General features: G+C 37.6%; 4 protein-coding genes across 6 annotated transcripts; all 4 read left to right on the top strand.

Annotated features, from left to right (window-relative positions):
- The first annotated feature begins 2,107 nt into the window (after positions 1-2,107).
- LOC106370844 (40S ribosomal protein S29) lies at positions 2,108-2,977 on the top strand. Its single transcript, XM_013810831.3, has 3 exons — positions 2,108-2,295; positions 2,608-2,707; positions 2,819-2,977. The coding sequence occupies exons 1-3, from the start codon at positions 2,234-2,236 to the stop codon at positions 2,825-2,827; spliced, it is 171 nt and encodes a 56-aa protein (XP_013666285.1). The 5' UTR covers positions 2,108-2,233; the 3' UTR covers positions 2,828-2,977.
- A 311-nt stretch (positions 2,978-3,288) lies between these two features.
- On the top strand, positions 3,289-4,470 carry LOC106356205 (zinc finger SWIM domain-containing protein 7-like). The gene is made up of 5 exons (XM_013796002.3): positions 3,289-3,428; positions 3,535-3,556; positions 3,783-3,888; positions 3,964-4,071; positions 4,148-4,470. Exons 1-5 carry the CDS (start codon positions 3,368-3,370, stop codon positions 4,247-4,249), a joined length of 399 nt encoding a protein of 132 aa, XP_013651456.2. The 5' UTR covers positions 3,289-3,367; the 3' UTR covers positions 4,250-4,470.
- Positions 4,471-4,706: 236 nt separating this feature from the next.
- LOC106376004 (E3 ubiquitin-protein ligase RNF170-like) lies at positions 4,707-6,070 on the top strand. 3 transcript variants are annotated; one of them, XM_013816059.3, is made up of 5 exons: positions 4,707-5,001; positions 5,085-5,281; positions 5,359-5,494; positions 5,589-5,640; positions 5,778-6,070. In XM_013816059.3, the coding sequence occupies exons 1-4, from the start codon at positions 4,779-4,781 to the stop codon at positions 5,624-5,626; spliced, it is 594 nt and encodes a 197-aa protein (XP_013671513.1). In that variant the 5' UTR covers positions 4,707-4,778; the 3' UTR covers positions 5,627-5,640; positions 5,778-6,070. The 3 variants fall into 3 exon arrangements, with proteins under 3 accessions (XP_013671513.1, XP_013671505.1, XP_013671497.1); XM_013816051.3 differs by having other exon boundaries at positions 4,708-5,001; positions 5,368-5,457; XM_013816043.3 differs by having other exon boundaries at positions 4,709-5,001; positions 5,359-5,457.
- A 258-nt stretch (positions 6,071-6,328) lies between these two features.
- LOC106446149 (armadillo repeat-containing protein 6-like) lies at positions 6,329-9,168 on the top strand. The gene is made up of 8 exons (XM_013887836.3): positions 6,329-6,591; positions 6,702-6,983; positions 7,053-7,336; positions 7,423-7,551; positions 7,670-7,792; positions 8,107-8,214; positions 8,404-8,582; positions 8,676-9,168. Exons 1-8 carry the CDS (start codon positions 6,456-6,458, stop codon positions 8,797-8,799), a joined length of 1,365 nt encoding a protein of 454 aa, XP_013743290.1. The 5' UTR covers positions 6,329-6,455; the 3' UTR covers positions 8,800-9,168.
- The last annotated feature ends 11,337 nt before the right edge of the window (positions 9,169-20,505 follow it).

Genomic DNA, 20,505 nt, shown 5'->3' with positions numbered 1-20,505 from the left:
TATATGTAACTTTGTATACACTGGTTTTCTAAACCTTGTCGATTTAGCTACTCGATCCTCGTCCATTAACATTTGGCAAACACTTAGCCTTGATAAACCTATATATTTCTTATTTTAGAATTTTTTACATTTAGTTCAGGCGATAATGTAAGTAGGGTCTATTATTAATTTGAGCTAATAGAAGGAATATTTAACAAATATTTTGATCTTTATATCACAAAATACACACTTGTTTCAATGGATCTCATTATGCGAATATAACTCAACTTTAACCAAAATGAATGACATTTTATCATGTTTAAATTTACTCACTTAATACAATTATTCTAACATGTATGATGCTTTTGAACAGGAAATGAATTTGTGAGGACTTAGTGGTTCTATAATTCCAAAGAAAGAGAATCATCAGACACTACCAGTGGCGGAGCTAGCATAGTATCAGAATGGTGATATGATCCATATGAAAATAAAAATTCTTTTTGTTTTATAAGAAAATCTGAGATATTTAGCTTATTGATTTTTATAAATTGCCATTTGTTATTAAACTGATCCATGTAAAAGAATTTACTGTCTCCGCTATTGGAGACTAGCCTCTAATATATTTACATTTTTTGGGTTTCGCGATACTAGCTAGCTTCATCGCACCCCTAATGGAGATGGAGGATGAAACATGCATCTCTTTCTCTATTGCTTCCCTCTATTTCTTATAAACGGATTTTCCCTAAATCAAACAATAGTAGTTTAGTGAGAAAAAAAGATTTAGGATAAAATGTAAATTCGTTGGTCTGAGTTTAAATTCTTGTAAGAACCCATTTTTCTGGCAACAAATTCTCTTAAGAACTAAATCACTATTTGCTTAGACAAAAATAAAACAATGTTTTATGTTTTATTAGAAAACTAAGGACGACAATAATCGTTGCTACTACTAAGAGCATGATTATTGGAAAGTTCTTTGGGTGGGATTTTTACCGGAATATAAGAACCCGTCTCTTAATTTTTAACTAAAAAAGCTAAGAACCGGCTCTTAAAACTCTTATTTAAGAGCCAGTTCTTAATTTTTTTTAATTAAAAGTTAAGAGACATGTTCTTATATTCCACTAAGAACTCTACTTTAAGAATCCTCCAATAATCATGTTGTACTATCCCCCCCCCTTCCCCAAAGATCTCGTTAGATTTGTTATGCCGTTTAAATAGAAAATAGTTCATATCTACTAAAAGAAGGGGTGTTGCCCGTAAATATTTGAGTCATGTCTGGTCCGAAAATAATTTAAGCTTAAAATTCAAAGCCCGGCCCAGTCCTTATAGGACTATAAGATTTTTCGGGGTTTTTGGATTTATCAAAAATAATTTGTCATTGTCACCTCTATTGTTTTAATACATGTGAATTTTCATAAAAAAATCAGTTTCAACTTTATGTTTTAAAATATTAAATGAGTTTAAACTTTTCTTCTTTATTAAAAATGTTTACTTTTTCTATATATTTACGTTTTACTTTTTCATATGCTTTAAAACATATTATAAAATAACCAAATTTAATAAGATTGAAATAATCAAATATAAATTAAAATTAAATATATAAGAAATTTTTATTTTTTTACGATAAACATGGTCGAACGTTTCAGACTTTGTATGTTGAAAAAAACATGTTATAAAAGAAGAAGGTACATTGACAAATTTTAAATGTGACATTTGTAATAAACAAACAATAAGCTGCATTACCAACTTTCATATTTGTTTTATTAGAGTTTGGATCAAAAATATTAAAATAATATATCAATACTAATAATGATTTTGATTGCATGAATGATAATATTTAAACTAAAATATAAATTTTCGGGTTTTCGGACCGGTTGTAGCCTAAACAGGCTTAAACCCAAAATAACCAAAACTCAAATAGACTTAGTTCGAAAGACCCGATTTATTTTTGGGTTTATTAAACTAAACTCAAGCCCGGTATTTTTTAGAATCGAGCGGATTTGGACTGCGGACTTCGGTGCTAATTGCCATGACTAAAACTCTTGGACAATATGTATTTTATAACCTTCTTATTAATTTGATACTGGGCCTGACAACTAGGCCCATCTTTTAACCTAAATGGGGGAATTGAGGTCCATTCGCACTTATATAAGTCGATTATGTGTGTTCCGTCGCCTACGAAATTTAGGGTTTTCGAGTGTTTTCACGCCGTTCATTTTCGTCTCCTAGCTTCTAACGCCTTGAGCATTTGAAAACCATGGGTTTCGCTGCGATCTGGAACTCTCACCCTAAGAAGTACGGGCCTGGTTCCCGCACCTGGTAAGAACGACCTTTTCGTCTCCTCTCTCATTTTGTATTGTTTCTTCGATCTGTTTTAGTTCTGAAGAAATAAAGAGGCTCGTATCTATTTGTTGATTCGTGTTTGTCTAGTCTGACTGTCTTAGCTGCGAACTGGTTTTGAATTTTAGCTTCTAATGCTGATAGTTATGTGACACATGTTTCGTTTCAGACTTAGTTATATTACTGTTTAGGATTCTATTACGGGCGTTGTAGCAGTAACCTCGTTTTGTAGTTATAGTTTGTGTTTGATGATATTGAGAAGTCTAATTAAATAGGCTTTGGTTTGTGTAGCCGTGTGTGCGGAAACTCGCACGGGCTAATCAGGAAGTATGGACTTAACTGCTGTAGACAGTGCTTCCGTAGCAACGCCAAGGAAATCGGATTCATCAAGGTAAAAAATATGTTAAATGTTATACAACATGAGTTACTCTCGTCTCCTTATGTTGCTCGTGTCTTTCATTGCAAACATAACTAACATTTATCTTGTTTCATTTTTTTGCAGTACCGTTAAAGAATCTGGAGTTGCTTATGCAGTTGAAGTCGTTTGTTTTTTTTTTCTAAAAGATTTTGAGATTTTTATGTTGTACTGGATCTTATAAATGTTTTATGATTCTGTCGTTTGACATCTGAACTTTTATCAAAAATCTTGGTTCTACTTCAATTTGGTTATGATTTAATCTTGCAGTTTACTCCTTATTTTGTCTCAGTATTGGTTGATTATTAGATGATAGTAGCAGCAACGAGAAACCGTAAATGAGACGACCCATGAAGCAGATTAATTCACAAATAATCAAACATATACATTCTTTTAAAGGAAAATTGGAACTATAGATCAAGAATTCAACATATTTATCGAACCAAGCCTGTAATTTTCATTTTGTAAACCGAACAAACCGAAAGCTTAAATTGTTGACACAAACCGGACTAATTGGACAATCAATATTTCAACACTCAAACAAACTGAACCAAACCAAATATACCCGATGATGCAAATGGAAACGGTTTGAGTAAGCTCAATCTTGAATCGTCTGCGTCACTCTCCCGAGGAAAAATGAGCGTCACTCTTTTGGTTGCAGACACCGTCTGGTCGAACATCGAATCTACAGGCTCAGGTATTTCACCATCATGATCCGTCATTTTTTACTTCTTCTTCTTCTCTCTTTCCTTCTCTCGTTTACGAGATCTTTTTCCTTGATTTTTTTTTTTTTTTTTTGGCAGTAACTGAAGAACAGCTCTCAGTGTCAGTTCTCCTGTTTCCAGTTCCCTCTTATTCTTGATAAATGACTTATATATTATTTAAGTCTGGTTATTGTGTAATTTTGTATTGATTTAGCTCAGTCTTTTGTATAGTGGATACCGGTTAGAGTTTTAGTGTAAAACATAACTCTTAAACTTATCAAAGCCTTTAAAAAAATGTAATGGGGATTTTGAGATGGAACATTAAAGTGTATTGTCTGGAAACTCAGCTTGCATTTGTTGTTTGGTAAGAACCTTGAGAAAGCGACCAGAATAATCGACAAGAGAGGCGTCAAGAAAATCTCTGGCTTACCCAGTGGAAGATCCATCTTTCAGGTCTTCTTCACACAATCAACATTGACTCGATGTCTAAGAACATTGGTTTATTTGTTTGTTTGTGTTGTTTTACAGGTTGTTGGAGAATCTCAAAAGAGGGAAGAGTATCTCTGCTTCCCGGGAGATTACTGTGGATGCTATTCTTTCTTCTATGATGTTGTTAGCAGAGGAGAGCAACAATGTGTAAGATTCTTAATCATCAGAGGTTTGAATTTTAGTACTGCTACTGACTTTTTTCTACTTATTGCTTTTGGCAAAGTGTAAGCATCAATTGGCTGCGAGGCTGGCTTTTTCTTTGGGTGCATACAGCGAGATTGAGGTATCAGATGAGCATCTTGCCGTGATGCTTTCAAAGATCTGAATCTTTCTATGCAATGTGCAAAGTTATGTCTGAAGAATACATAACTCTCCCTGCTAGCTACCTCATGTAACAAAAAAATCAATGCCACAAGAAATTTAAGAGCTTAATCCAAACAACTATGGAATAACTTTTTTATTTCAATTTACTGTCTTTATTTTGAGAAAGAAAAATGATTTTTCTTAAAATTCAGTGTGTAAGGTTTAAAGTGGTATATTCCTTAATTTGATTTGGGTCTAGCTAGATTAATTTAACCAAATTAATCACATTTGGTATGTTACTTAATCTGATTTGGGTCTACTTAGATTAATTTACCTAAATTAACCACTTGTATTAAAATCATACTTGAATGAATCTGACATTCTAACTTACCTTTATCTTACCGAAAATACCGAGGGTAAATCAGTCATTTGCATCCGAACACGCTTTGAAATTTTCATCTCATAATAAGCTGTTGAAAATTCAATCTAATTTACTCATTTCGTAAAACAAGAATCTTCCAAGAACGCGACGAAACGGAGAGAGATAGAGAATGGAGGTGAAAACCGACGAGGTAAACGCCGCGGCGACGGAAACTCATGGCCTTAGCGAGCCGGAGGAGGCGTCAAACGCCGTCGTGCTCGCTGACGGAGCCGTAACGACGGAGGAGAGGAAGAAGACACAGAGCGAGACGCCTCCAGAGGATGATTGCTGCCCGATCTGCTTCGGCTCCTTCACGGTTCCGTGTCGAGGTGATTGTGGCCATTGGTATTGCGGTAATTGCTCGATCTTTAACTCCTTCCTTAATAAAATTTTCTGAGTCCAATTTCGTTTATTAGTGTTGTGGTGTTACATATAGGAAGCTGCATCTTGCAGTACTGGAACTACGCTGCGGTATCAAGGCCTTGCAAGTGTCCCATGTGTGTTCGTCACATCACCAAGCTCTCTCCGGAAGCGTCCTTGCAACAGCGCCAAGAGCCGGAGGTGAAGGAGGTTCTTGCTAAGATCCGTAGGTATAACCGTCTCTTTGTTGGAGGTTTAACTGGCTTTCTTCAGGTAATTAATGGATTTGATTCATATTCTCATGAGTGCTTTGGCTTTGACAAAAACCATCATCGTTCAAAATGTTTCAGAAAGTGCAGGAGCTGCCTTTGTTAATGAAGAGAATGGTGTGGCACATTATGGATCCGGATACTACCAACCTGCATTTTAACGAAGTTCGCATCTTTGCAGTTAAGAACGTTTTGAGCCATAGTTTCCATCTCGGTGGTAGTTCTATGCTCTGTGATTATCGTAGGAGTAACAGCTTTGTATCTATTCTACTATAGAAGGAAGAGAAACTAAGTTTGTTTCTGTGTTGCAGATGTTGATGAGTACCCTTTACACTGCCACCGAGTTTAATTTCATCCCAACGGGTAAGTTGCCTCACAAGATTGAGATTCTCCTGGCCTATGCCTCTGCAAGAATCATTTGAGATTGATGTGATTAGAATCGAAGTTCTTGTGAGTCCAAACCCTTTTTCTAAAAGACTGATGTTCACCGTTTTGTACAGGAGGGTTCAGAATAGTGACGGTGTTCGAGTTCAGTGCTATAGCAATGATTCTGATTCTGCGCTTGGTGGGGGTATATAGGAGGAGACGTCTTGCTCAACGGGTTAGGCATGTTGCAGCTGCAGAACTTGAACCAGAATGAGGCCAAAGGGAAGCTTTAACAGACTAATGAGTTGTATTATTAACATGTGAAGAAGAAAGCAAACGTTTGTTCATTGTTGATAGGTTTGGTAGATCATAGAAAACCGTTGGTTTTGTGCAGTTTTACTGTCCATAAGCAAAATCATATTGAGTATATTCGTCTATTATCAAACAATACAAAGATTAAAAAATAAACAGTATTGTATTGACGGTTAAAACGTCGTCTTCTCGAGATTCTCGAGGCGATCTAACGCAAATGCTACAAACGACGTCGTTTATCCCAACTGTGACGCTTAAACGTCGTCGTGTGGAATCTCGAGATGCTACAAACGATGCCGTTTATCCCAGCTATGACGACTAAACGTCGTCGTCTGGAATCTCGAGAATGTAACGCAGATGCTATACATAACGGCGCCGTTTTATCACAACACCCTTTCTACTCCCAAACACAATTTTGAATCCAATCTTTTTCTCCGATCCATTTTAACGGCGATTTTATATATCATCCGACGAATCGTAAAACGGCGGAGCAAGGTAGAATGGCTACTCGTGCGATATCTCAGGAGGCATTCGACGATCTCGTAAGGGAAAACGTGGAAGATCTAGGAATGGAACCTTCCGAAGCTCTCGAAGACGCTCTCTACACACTCAAGCTCCAAGGCGTCGATCTCTCCGGTCCGTAACCTCTTTTCGCTTTCACTTCCCTTACTCTCTTGAGCTGGATCTATACTCATGCTTAGAGGAGGAAATGATTCCTTCTTTTGTTATCCTTTTGTGTGCTATAGGGATCATCACTTGTGTTCCAGGAGAGAGTAGCGTCAAGGACAATCCAGTGATTGCTTGTTTAGATAGACTCAAAGAGCTCGATGATGAATTTGATGAGATTTCGAGTTTGTTAGTCAAGCTCAACGAGCTTTGTAGCGGCCAAGAGTCAGGAAACGTGGCGATTGCTACGAAGCATGGTGCCGTGGAGCTAACTTGCTCGATTTGCTCCAAAATCAAGATAGACTCTAGGAGTAACGCCATTGTTGTGCCGTGCTTGAAAGCTTTGGCTGTATTGATCCATGGTATGATTAAGGTTCTTGAATTAGTGTTTATTCCCTTTTTTGTTGATCATGTGACTTATCTAATTGCAGATATTCAGAGCACGGAGGCGTTTAGGAATGCTTCTGGACCGAGGATTGTTGTGGATCTTATAAGAGATTCCGGCTTTGATTCTGATTCGTTAGATGCTGGTTTTGCTGTTGTTGCTGCTGCGGCGACTGGTAACGAAGTTGTGAAGGAGATATTCATGGAGCTGAAAGTCGATGAGCTTATTCTGAAAGTGCTGAATCGTGAGAGTAAAGTTACCATTAGAGCTTTGTATGATGCTATTCGTGTTCTTTTGACGCCAGATGACAACCGTGTTGTTGCTTCCCAAGTAAGTAGGATTCATACTCACGTGTTAAAAGCACATATACAACAACTAGAAAGTCATTTCACCTTCTTGCTTTCATATGTTTTTAGGTTTATGGTTATGCACGGACTTTTGCCAAATTAGGGATTGCAAAAGCCCTCACGGAAGCATTACAGGAAGGGATTGGCTCGGATAGCTTGGTATCAGCAAGTATTGCGTTAAAATCAATTGCTGTAAACGTAAGTTTTATGCTAGTACAAATCTCTCTTTCATAACGTTTAACTGGTTAGTTATTGTATATTCCTCTTTTTGTTTCTTGTTGTAACACCTTACGCACATTTATTTTTCTGTAAACAGGATGAAATATGTAAATCTATTGCTGAAAGTGGTGGAATAGACACACTTCTTAGGTGTATTGATGATAGCGGTGAACAAGGCAACAATACTGCTGCGAAGACGTGCTGTTCATTGTTGTCCAAGGTGTGTAGCTTCTAAACTGTTCTGCAACCTGTCTATGTAGTCTTGAACGCCTTCAGTTGTTCTTAGTCATGAAAGCTACCTCTATAGTATTGAATGTCTTTTAATTGTTGATAGTTCTGCTTTAAATTTCAGAGTTTTAAGTTTTTGCTACCTCTATTAGACAGTAGCGTATGTTAACGTTTTCCCAGTAACGGAGGAGTGATTAATGCATGTTTTCGAATTTTTCATTTTCCAGAGTCTAGAATTACTGATGTAGATTATTATTGTAAGCACGCGTGAGAACTGTTTGTCTAAATGTGTACTTGAATCTCTAGTTGGCAGGAAGCGACTCTAACAAGAGCACTATAGTTGAGAAGCGGGGTGTAGACAAGTTAATCAAACTCGCACAAAGATTCTCGGACGATCCTCTAGTCATACAAGAGGTAAGTAAACCAAAAGAAAACCCTCTTACGACATTCCTGTTGTGACTACTGACTACGGGTCAGGTCTATGGCAGTGTTACACTAGAATAGATAAGAACGTTATGTCGAGTGAAGAGTTTATTTTCTGTAACTAGTACACTAGGGTCTGAGTGCATAATCCTTGTGGTTGACATATACCGCTTTGTTCAGGTCATGTCGATAATCTCTATAATCTGTCTGAGATCACCAGACCACGCAGCCAGTGCTATAGAAGCTGGAGCTGGTGATCTGGCGATCCAAGCTATGAAGAGGTTCCCAGCAGCGGCTCAAATGCAGAGAAACGCTTGCAACATGATACGAAACATTGCTGTGAGAAATGCAGAGAACAGGTAAAAAGATCTCTTTCCAATTTTTTTCTCTCATCTCAACAATATACACATATCGCACAAATTCTGATCAGATAAGCTTATGTTCAATTACAGAAAAATTCTGCTTGCCAATGGAATTGAGAAGCTGATAAGGAATGCTAAGGCAAACAATGAGATATGCAGAGCCTCTGCAACTGATGCACTGAGAGACCTTGGTCTTGATAACTACAATAGCTAAGGCCAATCTTCCCCATCGCTACATTCATGCAAACTACGATTTGACGAGGTTTGGTACCAATCGTTTCTGCACTTTCTTATGATCCATTTTTGAAGCAAATTCCCATTAACGGTGTGCATTGAGTTCAGCTTTTGGGTAAGCCAAAGCTTTTGCGTCGATTGTATTGTCTGAATAGCTGATCATGTAGTAAAATGTGAAACTTTAAACAACTCCGAGTCTTATGAACACTTCTTTTATGTGCTCTACTTTTTTTTGTTTTGTTAAAGTCTCTTCTCTGCTGTCACCAACCTTCACCTCTCTAGAAGAGTGTATTCGGAATATTATGTACGGAAATATATTTTTATAAGATTAAAATAAATAATTGCGTCATGTGGAGACCCATTCACACTTTATAATATTAGGGGGGAATGGGCCTATGATGAATGCATCTCTATCGGCTTCTACTTTTAGGTGTAGATCGGACAAATTAGCCAACAATATCTCGACAAATGTGGCAACCTTTATTATTTTATTTTCTTCTTTTTAATGCAAAAATACTTTTTATATACCAAAGAGGAAAGCCTTTTCTATATTTAGATTAAAATACATTTGGGGACATATTGACCTCAGAATACATTGGGAAATGTCCAAGAAACAAAAAAAAGCATTGGGGATAGCTGTCTATGATTATCCCCTATATATTAATTCAGAAGCATTTTAAAAGATGTAACCTCAATTTTGTATTAATTAAAAAAGACCCCTTGCTTATGTGGCACATCTAAATGCCTTCTAAATCTATTTTCTAAGAATTCTAGAGCACCTAATATAAAGTATAGTTCAATCTAAAGTTGTCCCGTTTTTCCATAATTATATAACACTATAGAACATTATATTAACATAAAATATAAGAAGTATATATTCTTTCCTTAAATAAAAGCTACGGAATTACCTAATATGATTTACATATATAATGCAATTAATGATTATGAATAATAAAGATTTGATAACAATTTTTGCATCCTTCTTCATTTTTGTTTAATTTTATATTATTTAAAAAATTAAACAATCACATTAACCATATAATAAAATAAATAGATTTTTTCTTATATCTTATATTTTGAATTTTTTAAAATGACTTTAAATTACAAAAATGAGGAAACATTATATGTTATATTTTTTTTAAACGGCTTTAAAGTACAAAAATGGGGACACCTTATATGTTATATTTTTCTTATATGTTAGATTTTTTCTTATATGTTATATTTTGAATTTTTTAAAACGACTTTAAATTACAAAAATGTAAGTTTTTCTTAAGTATATGATTAAAAACATTAAAATGACATGTATCAATTCGATGGTTGATCTGAAAGCTTTTAAAACCATATGGAAGATAAAAGTCAAAATAATTCAACTGTGGAAACAATACTGTTCACTTTTTTCAAGAATGTGTTCGATGAAAAAATAAGGTTTTTATGTCATAATTTGTTTAATGTCCACTAAAGAACATTATATTAACTTAAAATGTAAGAAGTGTGTATTCTTTCCTTAAATAAAAGCTACGAAAACCTAATATGATTTACATATATATGACAATTAATTATTATGAATAATAAAGATTTGATAACAATTTTTGCATTCTTCTTCACTTTTGTTTTATTTTATATTATTAAAAAAACAATCACATTAACCATATAATAAAAAATAAATTTTTTCTTATATGTTATATTTTTGATTTTTTAAAATGACTTTAAATTACAAAAATGAGGAAACTTTATATGTTATATATATTTTTTAAAAACAACTTTTAAAATACAAAAATGATGACACCTTATATGTTATATTTTTCTTATATGTTAGACTTTTTCTTATATGTTATATTTTGAATTTTTTAAAACGACTTTAAATTACAAAAATGTAAGTTTTCCTTAAGTATATGACTAAAAATATAAAAATGATATGTATCAATTCGATGGTTGATATGAAAGCTTTCAAAACCATATGGAAGATAAAAGTCAAAATAATTCAACTGTGGAAACAATACTGTTCATTTTTTTCAAGAATGTGTTCGATGAAAAAAATAAGGTTTTTATGTCATAATTTGTTTAATGTCCAATCCGATCAGCCCATGATAAATTAATTATAATTTTGTTCCATAATTTTTAATAAAAATTGATCCGATAATAAATTATATAATAACAATAAAAAATATTGTATATGTATAAATAAAATGATCAAATATATAAATTATCGATAATATATACAAATAAACTTACCCTGCGCAAGACGCAGGTCTTATCCTAGTATAAGGTTGTTAATGTGACTATGTATTATCTCATCAGCTAAGCTTCAGGTTCATACAAAACTTATAGTCAGCTAAACCTATAAATTAATTATGTTGTTAAACTATAGTTTGTGTTTTTTTTCATTGGTTAGCTAGATACATATTCAACAAAAAACACACAATACAAATATATTAAAATGTAACACTTTTCTTCATTTAATACTCATTTAAAAGTTTAGATTATTATTATATTTTTAACCATTAAAGCTATATTCTGCTATAATAATTTTATTTTTTCACTCTTATAGTACTTAATCATAGGGATGTGATATAAAAGATAATAAATCTATGTAAATTTTTTGTGTGTAAAATTTGTATTAGCTAAATTTAGTTCAATGTATCATTTTTATCATATTTAACAAAGTGGAAAGAAGGGTAGTTCCGTCATTGAAAACTCCCATATGTTTTTTAACAAATCACATTCCAACAATTCAGGAATTGTGAAAACTCTGTCTCATCTCTCTCTCCTCTATATCTTTCCTTCAAGCTGTGGTTTAGACAGAACAGAGAGCTGCTTTATAACGAGCTGATAGAGAGAAAAACATAGTTTACCATCACGAACCCTTTCTTCTTCTTCATAATCATCTTCGAATTTGAAAAAACATAAAAGAAAGACAGGGATCAAACAAAAGAACAAAAAGATCTCAAGAAACCCACTTGTGTTGTTGGTTACACATTTCACGTGTCTCAAAAGTCTCTTTCTCACACCCATAAACTTCATCATCATCATCATCACCTACTACCTTTTCTCAACCTCAACGGCTCAAATTCCTCCACGTCAGGTTAGCTCATTTCTTCAGATGTACAGTTTAGTAATGTCTGAGTCTCTGTTAGATATCTCCCAGAAACCTGCTCTAATCTTCACTTGAAACAACTTTGAGCTAACATACAGACAAAGGAACATAAACATGGACCGACCAGCAGTGAGTGGGCCAATGGATTTGCCGATCATGCACGATAGCGACAGGTACGAGCTCGTTAAAGATATTGGCTCCGGTAATTTCGGAGTTGCAAGATTGATGAGAGACAAGCTAAGTAACGAGCTTGTTGCTGTCAAATACATCGAGAGAGGTGAGAAGGTTAGTGTTTTTATTCTCAATTCCTCTGGTTTCTTGATTTTTTTTAAAAAAAATTCACTTTGTGTGTTTGATTGCTTACGTGAATGGATGAAGCGTTAGTTATGGTTATGAAATGATCATTGATGCTAACATAGAAAATCATCAACATAGTTGTTACATCATCTTCATTTACTTTGTTCTGGTATTGGTCATGAGATTTCTTTGATTTTTTTTCTATTATTTTTAACAGATAGATGAAAATGTAAAGAGGGAGATAATTAACCATAGGTCCTTAAGACATCCCAATATCGTAAGATTCTGCAAAGAATTAATATTTACCACGCCTCTCCGGCGAGAACTCTTTACCTCCCCCCTTCTCTCTCTCGCATCTCTTGCCATGAATCAGAAAAAGAAGAAGCACCGCCCGCCGATTCGAGGCTCCACGAAGATGGCTCGACTCTCGGGTGTTGTGAAAATGTCCAAGGCCTCGGTGGCTGCTAGGTCGCAGAAGAAATCCCTCCCTCTCGCCGGCGAATCTTCCGCCGATGCTGTAATTGTCACCCTTGTGACAGAGGAGGTTCCGAAATCTGCTACCGTCGCGTCGCCGGGTTCGCCAGGCTCCGATTCCTGCTACAATGCAATGCCCTCGGGTGTTGAAGATTCAGATCTTCCAGTGGAGATGGAAGCTAATACCCCAACTTCAAAGGGGGAAGATAACTCTGCAGCACTCCAGGACTCTGCGTCCGCTTCAGGGGAAGAAAGAGATACTCACATTATCGGTGGGGATAAGCGCTTGGAGGGTTTTGCGGCTCCTCCAGCTCAGAATTACGCAAATCTTCTCAAGGCCTCAACTCAGCTTGAAGAGCTTGGTACTCCAACAGAGCATGTCACTGGAGTTCCTTTCGTCCTCATTCCGGATGAGAATATTGAAGCAGCTAAGGAGGAGTTTAAGGACTTCATCTACGCTAGATTCCATGGCGAGTTCCCTGCAATGGGTCGCATCATTGGTGTGATAAATGCTATCTGGGCAAAGTCTGGTCCTAGAATATTCGTCCATAACCTAGGAAAAGGATGCTACTTACTACGGGTAATAAATCCAAAGGCTAAAGAGTGGCTTCTCTCTCGAACGTGTTGGAATATAGCAGGTTTTCCGATGTTTGTAGCACCTTGGTCGCCTGACTTCACTCCGGAAGAGGCGCCATTAACTTCAGCGGTAGTTCCAGTAGAGCTGAGGAATGTGCCGTACCTCCTTTTCAATAATCAAAGCCTCAGTCGTCTGGCTACGGCGATTGGTAAACCGGATTCTCTGGCCCCTGAGACAGAAAGAAAAGAGAATTTTGAGGTTGCTAAGTTGTATGTTAAGGTGGACCTTACCAAAAAGCTCCCCACAAAAATCATCTCAGGATTCTCCAATGGTCGTGAGTGTGAAATCTCGGTGAGTTATCCATGGCTTCCAGTGAAGTGCTCAGTATGTGGGAAGCATGGACACTCTGATGAGAGGTGTAGGTTAAGGAAAATGGAAGTTTCAGATTCCCGAAGACGTGAGAGAAGTGTCTCTGTGGAAAAGGAGAGGATGAGGCAGCACTCTAGGCCTAGTCGGGCAAGGGACAAGAAGAAAACCTTACAGTCTCCCAAGGAAAACAGGGCTGTCGACACGGCCTTAGAGGAAGGAGAGATCAGTCTGAGTGCCAATCTTGAGGAATCTACTGTGCCAATCAGCAAGGAACTACCCGAAGCTAGCAACTTAGGCTCAGAAGAGTTAGATGGGAGGGGTGTGAATGTTGGAGAGCCTCCCGCAAACAGATCTTCAGGCGATACACATCTACAATCCTCGGCTTCTGGTCATCATGACTCACCAGCAGAGGAAACTGAAGCACCTTTTCTTCTGGTTCACGGCAGGAAGAGTGGCCGCAGGGCCAAACCCCACCAATAATTCCATATGTCGATGTTTTTTGCGTGGAATGTAAGAGGACTGAATAGTGATAGACGCCACAATATGACCAAGAATTGGATTAATATCCATAGGCCACTTTTTGGAGCATTTTTGGAGACCCATATTCAAGAAAATAATATACAAAGGATTGAGAGGGCAATCCCGGTTGGTTGGAAATACTTTGGAAACTATAGTCAGCACGCGGCGGGGAGGATTGTTGTTGTTTGGGATCCGTCCGTGTCTGTATTTATCTATGAGACTTCAGCTCAGGCTGTCACTTGTGGAATTTTTATTATGGCAGAGAATGTGGCTTTCACAGTCTCGTTTATCTACGGTTACAATGAAGTAGAAGAGAGAAGAACGCTATGGAATGAGCTCGTCTTTCTTCATGACTCCACTGCGGTTGCACACTCGCCTTGGGCCATTGTAGGTGACTTTAATCAAATAATGAGGACTAGCAATCATTCGGGGTTCCCACATACCATTATCGACGACTCGGGAGTGAATGATATGATCGCAGCAATGCAGGAGGCTGAAATTTTCGAGGCTCAGTCAAAAGGCTCACCCTTCACCTGGTGGAATAACCAGGAGGATAATCCCATTTCTAAGAAGATTGACCACTCGCTTATTAATCAGGCTTGGGGAAATGCTTTTCCGGACTCTTACGCGGAATACTTGGAACCTGATCAATCGGACCATGCGCCATGCTTGTTCCGAACCCCTTCTCACAGGCGTCAGATACGTAAGCCCTTCAAATTTTACCACCATGTGATTGATCATCCTGACTACTGCGAGACAGTGAGAAGTGCGTGGCAGCCTGGTATGATCGCTGGATCAAATCAATTCAAGCTGGTGCGTTCAATGAAATGTCTAAAGAAGGAGATGCGACGACTCAACAAGACGCATTTCAGTGGTATTTCGAGGAGAGTCAAGGAGCAGAGTGCGAAAGTGGACACCCTCCAGAGGGCACTGCTTACCAGCCCAAATCGCCCTACGGCTATAGAGGAACACCATGAGCGTGAAAAACTCAACAAATTAAGGACAGCAGAACACAAATTCTATAGACAAAGGTCAAGGGTTAGATGGGCAGATGTTGGAGACAGGAACACTAATTTCTACCACAAGACTGTCGATCAAAGGGTAAACAGGAATCACATTCACTTTCTAAAAGACGAAGAAGATCAGTTTATTGGGACAGCATTGGGCATCAAAACTCACTCAGCAGGCTATTTTCAGAGTATTTTGGGGCATACAGATATGTCTACTTCTCCAGCGAATGTGAATGACCTGCAAAGCTTGCTGGATTTCAGATGCTCAGACCTTCACCAGGCGTACTTAACCAGAGAGGTCAAGGAGGCAGAGATAAAGGCCACTCTCTTCTCTATGCCACTTAACAAGAGTCCTGGTCCAGATGGTTATTGTGTTGAATTTCTGCGTGCTTCTTGGGATACAGTTGGTACTGATGTTCTTGCTGCAGTTGCTGAGTTTTTCAGAAATGGACGCTTGTTGAAAGATCTAAACACCACTGCTATTTGTCTTATTCCGAAGTCTCCAGAAGCCTGCAAGCTAGGGGACTACCGACCGATAAGCTGTTGTAACATTGTCTACAAGCTCATCACGAAGATCATCGCCAATAGGATGAAACCGATCCTGCAGCTATGTGTAAGTCCAAACCAAACTGCTTTCCTTAAAGGTCGAAGTTTAGGAGACAATGTTCTCTTAGCTACTGAGCTGATAAGAAGCTACAATTCTGATCAATGCCCCAAGAGTTGTATGCTGAAAATCGACATTAGGAAAGCTTTTGATACGGTCTGTTGGGACTTTGTTGTGAAGATTTTGGAGGCGCAGGGGTTCCCTCCTTTATTTGTCACTTGGATCAAGGAATGTATTACCTCCCCAAGGTTCTCTATAGCAATTAATGGTGAACTTGCTGGTTTTTTCCCCGGGAAGAAAGGACTGAGGCAAGGTGATTCAATCTCTCCTTACCTGTTTATCATGATCATGGAAGTGTTGTCCAAGCTGCTAGGGAGAGCTGTTGATGAGAGATCTGTGAGTCTTCACCCACTATGCTCAAACCCAAGAGTAACTCACTTGATGTTTGCGGATGACCTTCTTGCATTCTCCGACGGATCTGTTCATTCTATCTTTGGTATCAAAGAAGTGATGGCGCTGTTCAAATCATGGTCGGGGCTGGAATTAAATGCGGCAAAAACAGAGATCTTCTTTGGAGGGTATCATCCGCTGGAAGCTGCATTAATTAGTGACTTGGCCGGCTTCAAGAAGGGCTCGTTCCCCACACGTTACCTTGGTTTGCCGCTTGATCCAAACAGAATCAGCTTCGCTACTCTCCAACCATTCTTGGAAAGAATAACCTCAAAACTAAATTCTTGGACTGTGAAGTGCTTATCATTTGCAGGGAAAGTCAGAATGGTGGTGTCGGTCATCTATGGTATGGTGAACTTCTGGAGTTCCGTCTTTGATCTGCCCAAGCGATTCTATGCCAAAGTCGACTCCCTATGCTCTGCTTTCCTATGGGGCAACAGGACAACATCAGCTCAAGGAGCTAGAGTAAGCTGGGATAGTATTTGTAAACCTAAATGTGAAGGCGGCCTTGGGATAAGGAAGCTTGAAGAGTTCCAAGAGATCTTCCAACTCAAAAGGGTATGGAATTATTTCGCAACAGGTTCATCTCTTTGGGTTGAATGGTTGAAGCAGAATGTGTTTAAAAGGAAAAATTATTGGGAAGTGCAGAGTTCTCAACGACTCTCGCCAACAGTAAGAGGAATGATCTTGATAAGAGATAGGGTAAGGGAGTTTTTGCGTTGTGCACTTGGTGATGGGAGGGCGGCAACCTTCTGGTTTGATTGGTGGTCTGATCTGGGCCCTTTGATCTCGGCCTTAGGAGAAACGGGACCAAGAGATCTCCGAGTGCGACGCTCTGCATCCGTAGCTGATGTCGTTGTCAATGGGGAGTGGTCTCTACCGGCTGCGAGATCAGAGGAAGCAGAAACCCTGCAAATTGTTTTATCAACTATGCCCCCTCCTTCAGCATCACGAGGGCCTGATAAATACGTATGGAGGAACAATGCTGATCATTATGTTCCCAAGTTTTCTTCAAAAGCTACTTGGAACAGAATTAGGGTTGCTTCCCAAGCAGTTTCATGGCACAAACTTATTTGGTTCAGGGAGGAAATCCCAAGATGCTCCTTCATTGCATGGCTAGCCATTCTTGGAAGACTTCCCACCAGAGATCGTTTATTATCTTGGGGATTAACGGTTCCGCTGAGTTGTGTCCTGTGTTCTACGGGGCTTGAGTCCCATGATCACCTGTTCTTTCAATGTCCCTATTCCATTGCGATCTGGACTAAATTCTGCGCTTCATTTATAACGGCCCCACCGGTATCTATCCTCTCGTGCATCGCTTTGCTGGACCAAGGCCCGCTGGCTTCCTCCTCTGCTGCACAATCGGTTTTCAAGCTTCTGTTGCAGGTCATCTCCTATGTTCTTTGGCGGGAAAGAAATTTCAGAATCTTCAGGGACAACGCATCTCCAGTTCAGGCTTCTGTGTCCCGGGTTGACAGGATGATTCGCGATCGACTTCTCTCCACCATTCCACCGTCTTCACGCCCTCCACCAGCCCCTTCCCTGCTGCAAATCTTCTTTTCTTTCTCACTCTCTCCTGTCTAATGTTGCTGTTTCTTTCTTTTCTTGTAATAAGTGGTTTCCACAACTCTGTAAAATTGAAAACTGGTTATAAATCTTAACATTTTGACCAAAAAAAAAAAATATCGTAAGATTCAAAGAGGTTTGTCTTCAACTCTCTCTCTTTATAATCAAATCACAAGGAGAGTTTTTATGTCTCCTATATACATATATGAAATGCTCATGTTTGTTTGGTTTCAGGTCGTATTAACACCAACACATTTGGCCATTGTTATGGAATACGCAGCTGGAGGAGAACTCTTTGAGCGTATCTGCAATGCAGGCCGCTTCAGCGAAGACGAGGTTTGTTTCCTTGAGTATAGAGTTTCTCTTCACATGTTGAGATTAATGAATATATCGTTTGTTACCGTGTAGGCGAGGTTTTTCTTCCAGCAACTCATTTCAGGAGTTAGTTACTGTCATGCTATGGTAATGAGAAAATACTCTGTTTTAGATCCTGTATTAAAATTAACTAGCTCTCATATGTGATTCAATTTTATTTTATAGCAAGTATGTCACCGAGATTTGAAGCTCGAGAATACATTACTTGATGGTAGCCCTGCACCTCGTCTAAAGATATGTGATTTTGGATATTCCAAGGTATCTTTTCTCTGTAAAGTCGTGGCCCTTTGTTAGATTATGTCTTTAAATATTATTTTAACTTTGTGTGTGTATATATATGCTCTTGTCGTTTTTTCAGTCTTCGGTGTTACATTCACAGCCAAAATCAACTGTTGGAACCCCTGCTTATATCGCTCCTGAGGTTTTGCTAAAGAAAGAATATGATGGCAAGGTACCTCCAATGCTAACCATATATTATACAAATAAATACTCCACTACTAACCATATATTATACAAATGCATCATAACTTATCAGGTTGCAGATGTTTGGTCATGTGGGGTAACTCTGTATGTTATGCTTGTTGGAGCATATCCTTTTGAAGATCCTGAAGAGCCTAAGAATTTCAGGAAAACTATCCATGTGAGAGAGCTTTCTTCCTTCAGGCTTCTATTATTTGTAACAAAAAAATGTTTATCTTCCAATATATATATAGCTAGCTAAAGATTCTGTTCTGTTGCTTTCTCAGAGAATCCTGAATGTTCAGTACGCTATTCCTGATTATGTTCACATATCTCCTGAATGTCGCCACTTGATCTCCAGAATATTCGTTGCTGATCCTGCTAAGGTATTTGCATAGAGATACCTTGTAACCCACTTTTTTGAATGTGTTTTTGTTTAGCTTTTCTCTTTGTTTGTTTCTTGCAGAGGATATCAATTCCTGAAATAAGGAACCATGAATGGTTTCTTAAGAATCTACCGGTAGATATCATGAACGATGACACAATGAATAGCCAGTTTGATGAATCGGATCAACCAGGTCAAAGCATTGAAGAGATCATGCAGATCATTGCAGAAGCAACTGTTCCTCCTGCTGGCATGCAGAGTCTAAACCATTATCTCACAGGTGAAGTGAAATAACACAAAATAAAAAACTATTTTCAATTTTCTCTTCATTATTTATTTTGAGTTCTCAGCAATGGTGACAAAAAAAAACAGGAAGCTTGGATATAGATGAGGATATGGAGGAAGATCTAGAGAGCGACTTGGATGATCTTGACATCGACAGTAGCGGAGAGATTGTGTACGCAATGTGATGCGGTCTCGCTATGGTTTCTGATACAAACATGAACAAGAATAACAATGTGTACTTGTTTGCTTTGTTGTAAGTGGCCCTAACTTTGTCGCAGTTTGAATCTTTGACATGCAAAAGAGACCTTGCTGCAAAAATATTAGTATTTCTAAACTAAATTTGAAATGAAAAAAAAAAAGTTTCGTTATATCAGTCAGTATCTTATCTACAGACATCAATGTTACGAAAAGAACATGATTACAGAAAGATAAGATAACTAGTAAGGGCCACTACTATACTGTTGCTCTTAAATGTATACTACTTGTCGCTTTTCTATTAACCTTTGCTGAATGGTAAGGGTGGTCCCCCTCTCTCTTCTTTTTACATTAAATTTGTTCCAAACTTGTTTTTTCCAACATTTCGAACCTATTTAAAGCTTTTAAATCAATCAAATGAAATATGGGTAGGTATCTACAGTAATTACATATGTTAATAATATTAACCGTTTAGAGAGTTTTTTTCTTTTAAGTTACTTGACATCGAGAGAAAAAAAAAACGAAACCTATTTTAGTCTAGAAACAAGGGTAATGCAAAATTTAAGGTTACTTACTTTGAAAAATAGATAAATAATTAAGCTGAAATTAGATATGAAATTAGAATTGAGTAAATTGATTTATTTTTTAATATTAGGTTCTAACTAAGATTATCGAAAACAACTAGAAATAGTAAACCCGATAGTATATTAGTATATAAGATTAGAATGTCTACTTCACATTTCTCAATCTGGAAGTAAATAGCTGGGACATGGAGTTGGGACGATGTTTTAATCTTTTTTCAAACTCGCTTAAATGTGTAGAGCAATCAATTCAGAACGACGTTCGTACGGCAATTGACCTTTAATATATGCTTTTTGGGTTCAAAATTAGATGCTTACTCATGCAGCTTCCCCTTTTTCTAAATATTTTTTGAAATAATTACAAATTTTGATATTAAAAAAAGAAGAAGAAATAACTAATATTAAACTATAAAGAGACAATGTGTGGAATATCTCCAATTAAGGTC

Source organism: Brassica napus, chromosome A1 (assembly GCF_020379485.1).
Source record: "Brassica napus cultivar Da-Ae chromosome A1, Da-Ae, whole genome shotgun sequence".
In the NCBI taxonomy this organism is placed as follows: Eukaryota; Viridiplantae; Streptophyta; class Magnoliopsida; order Brassicales; family Brassicaceae; genus Brassica; species Brassica napus.
This window is presented reverse-complemented; position numbering and strand designations above follow the sequence as displayed.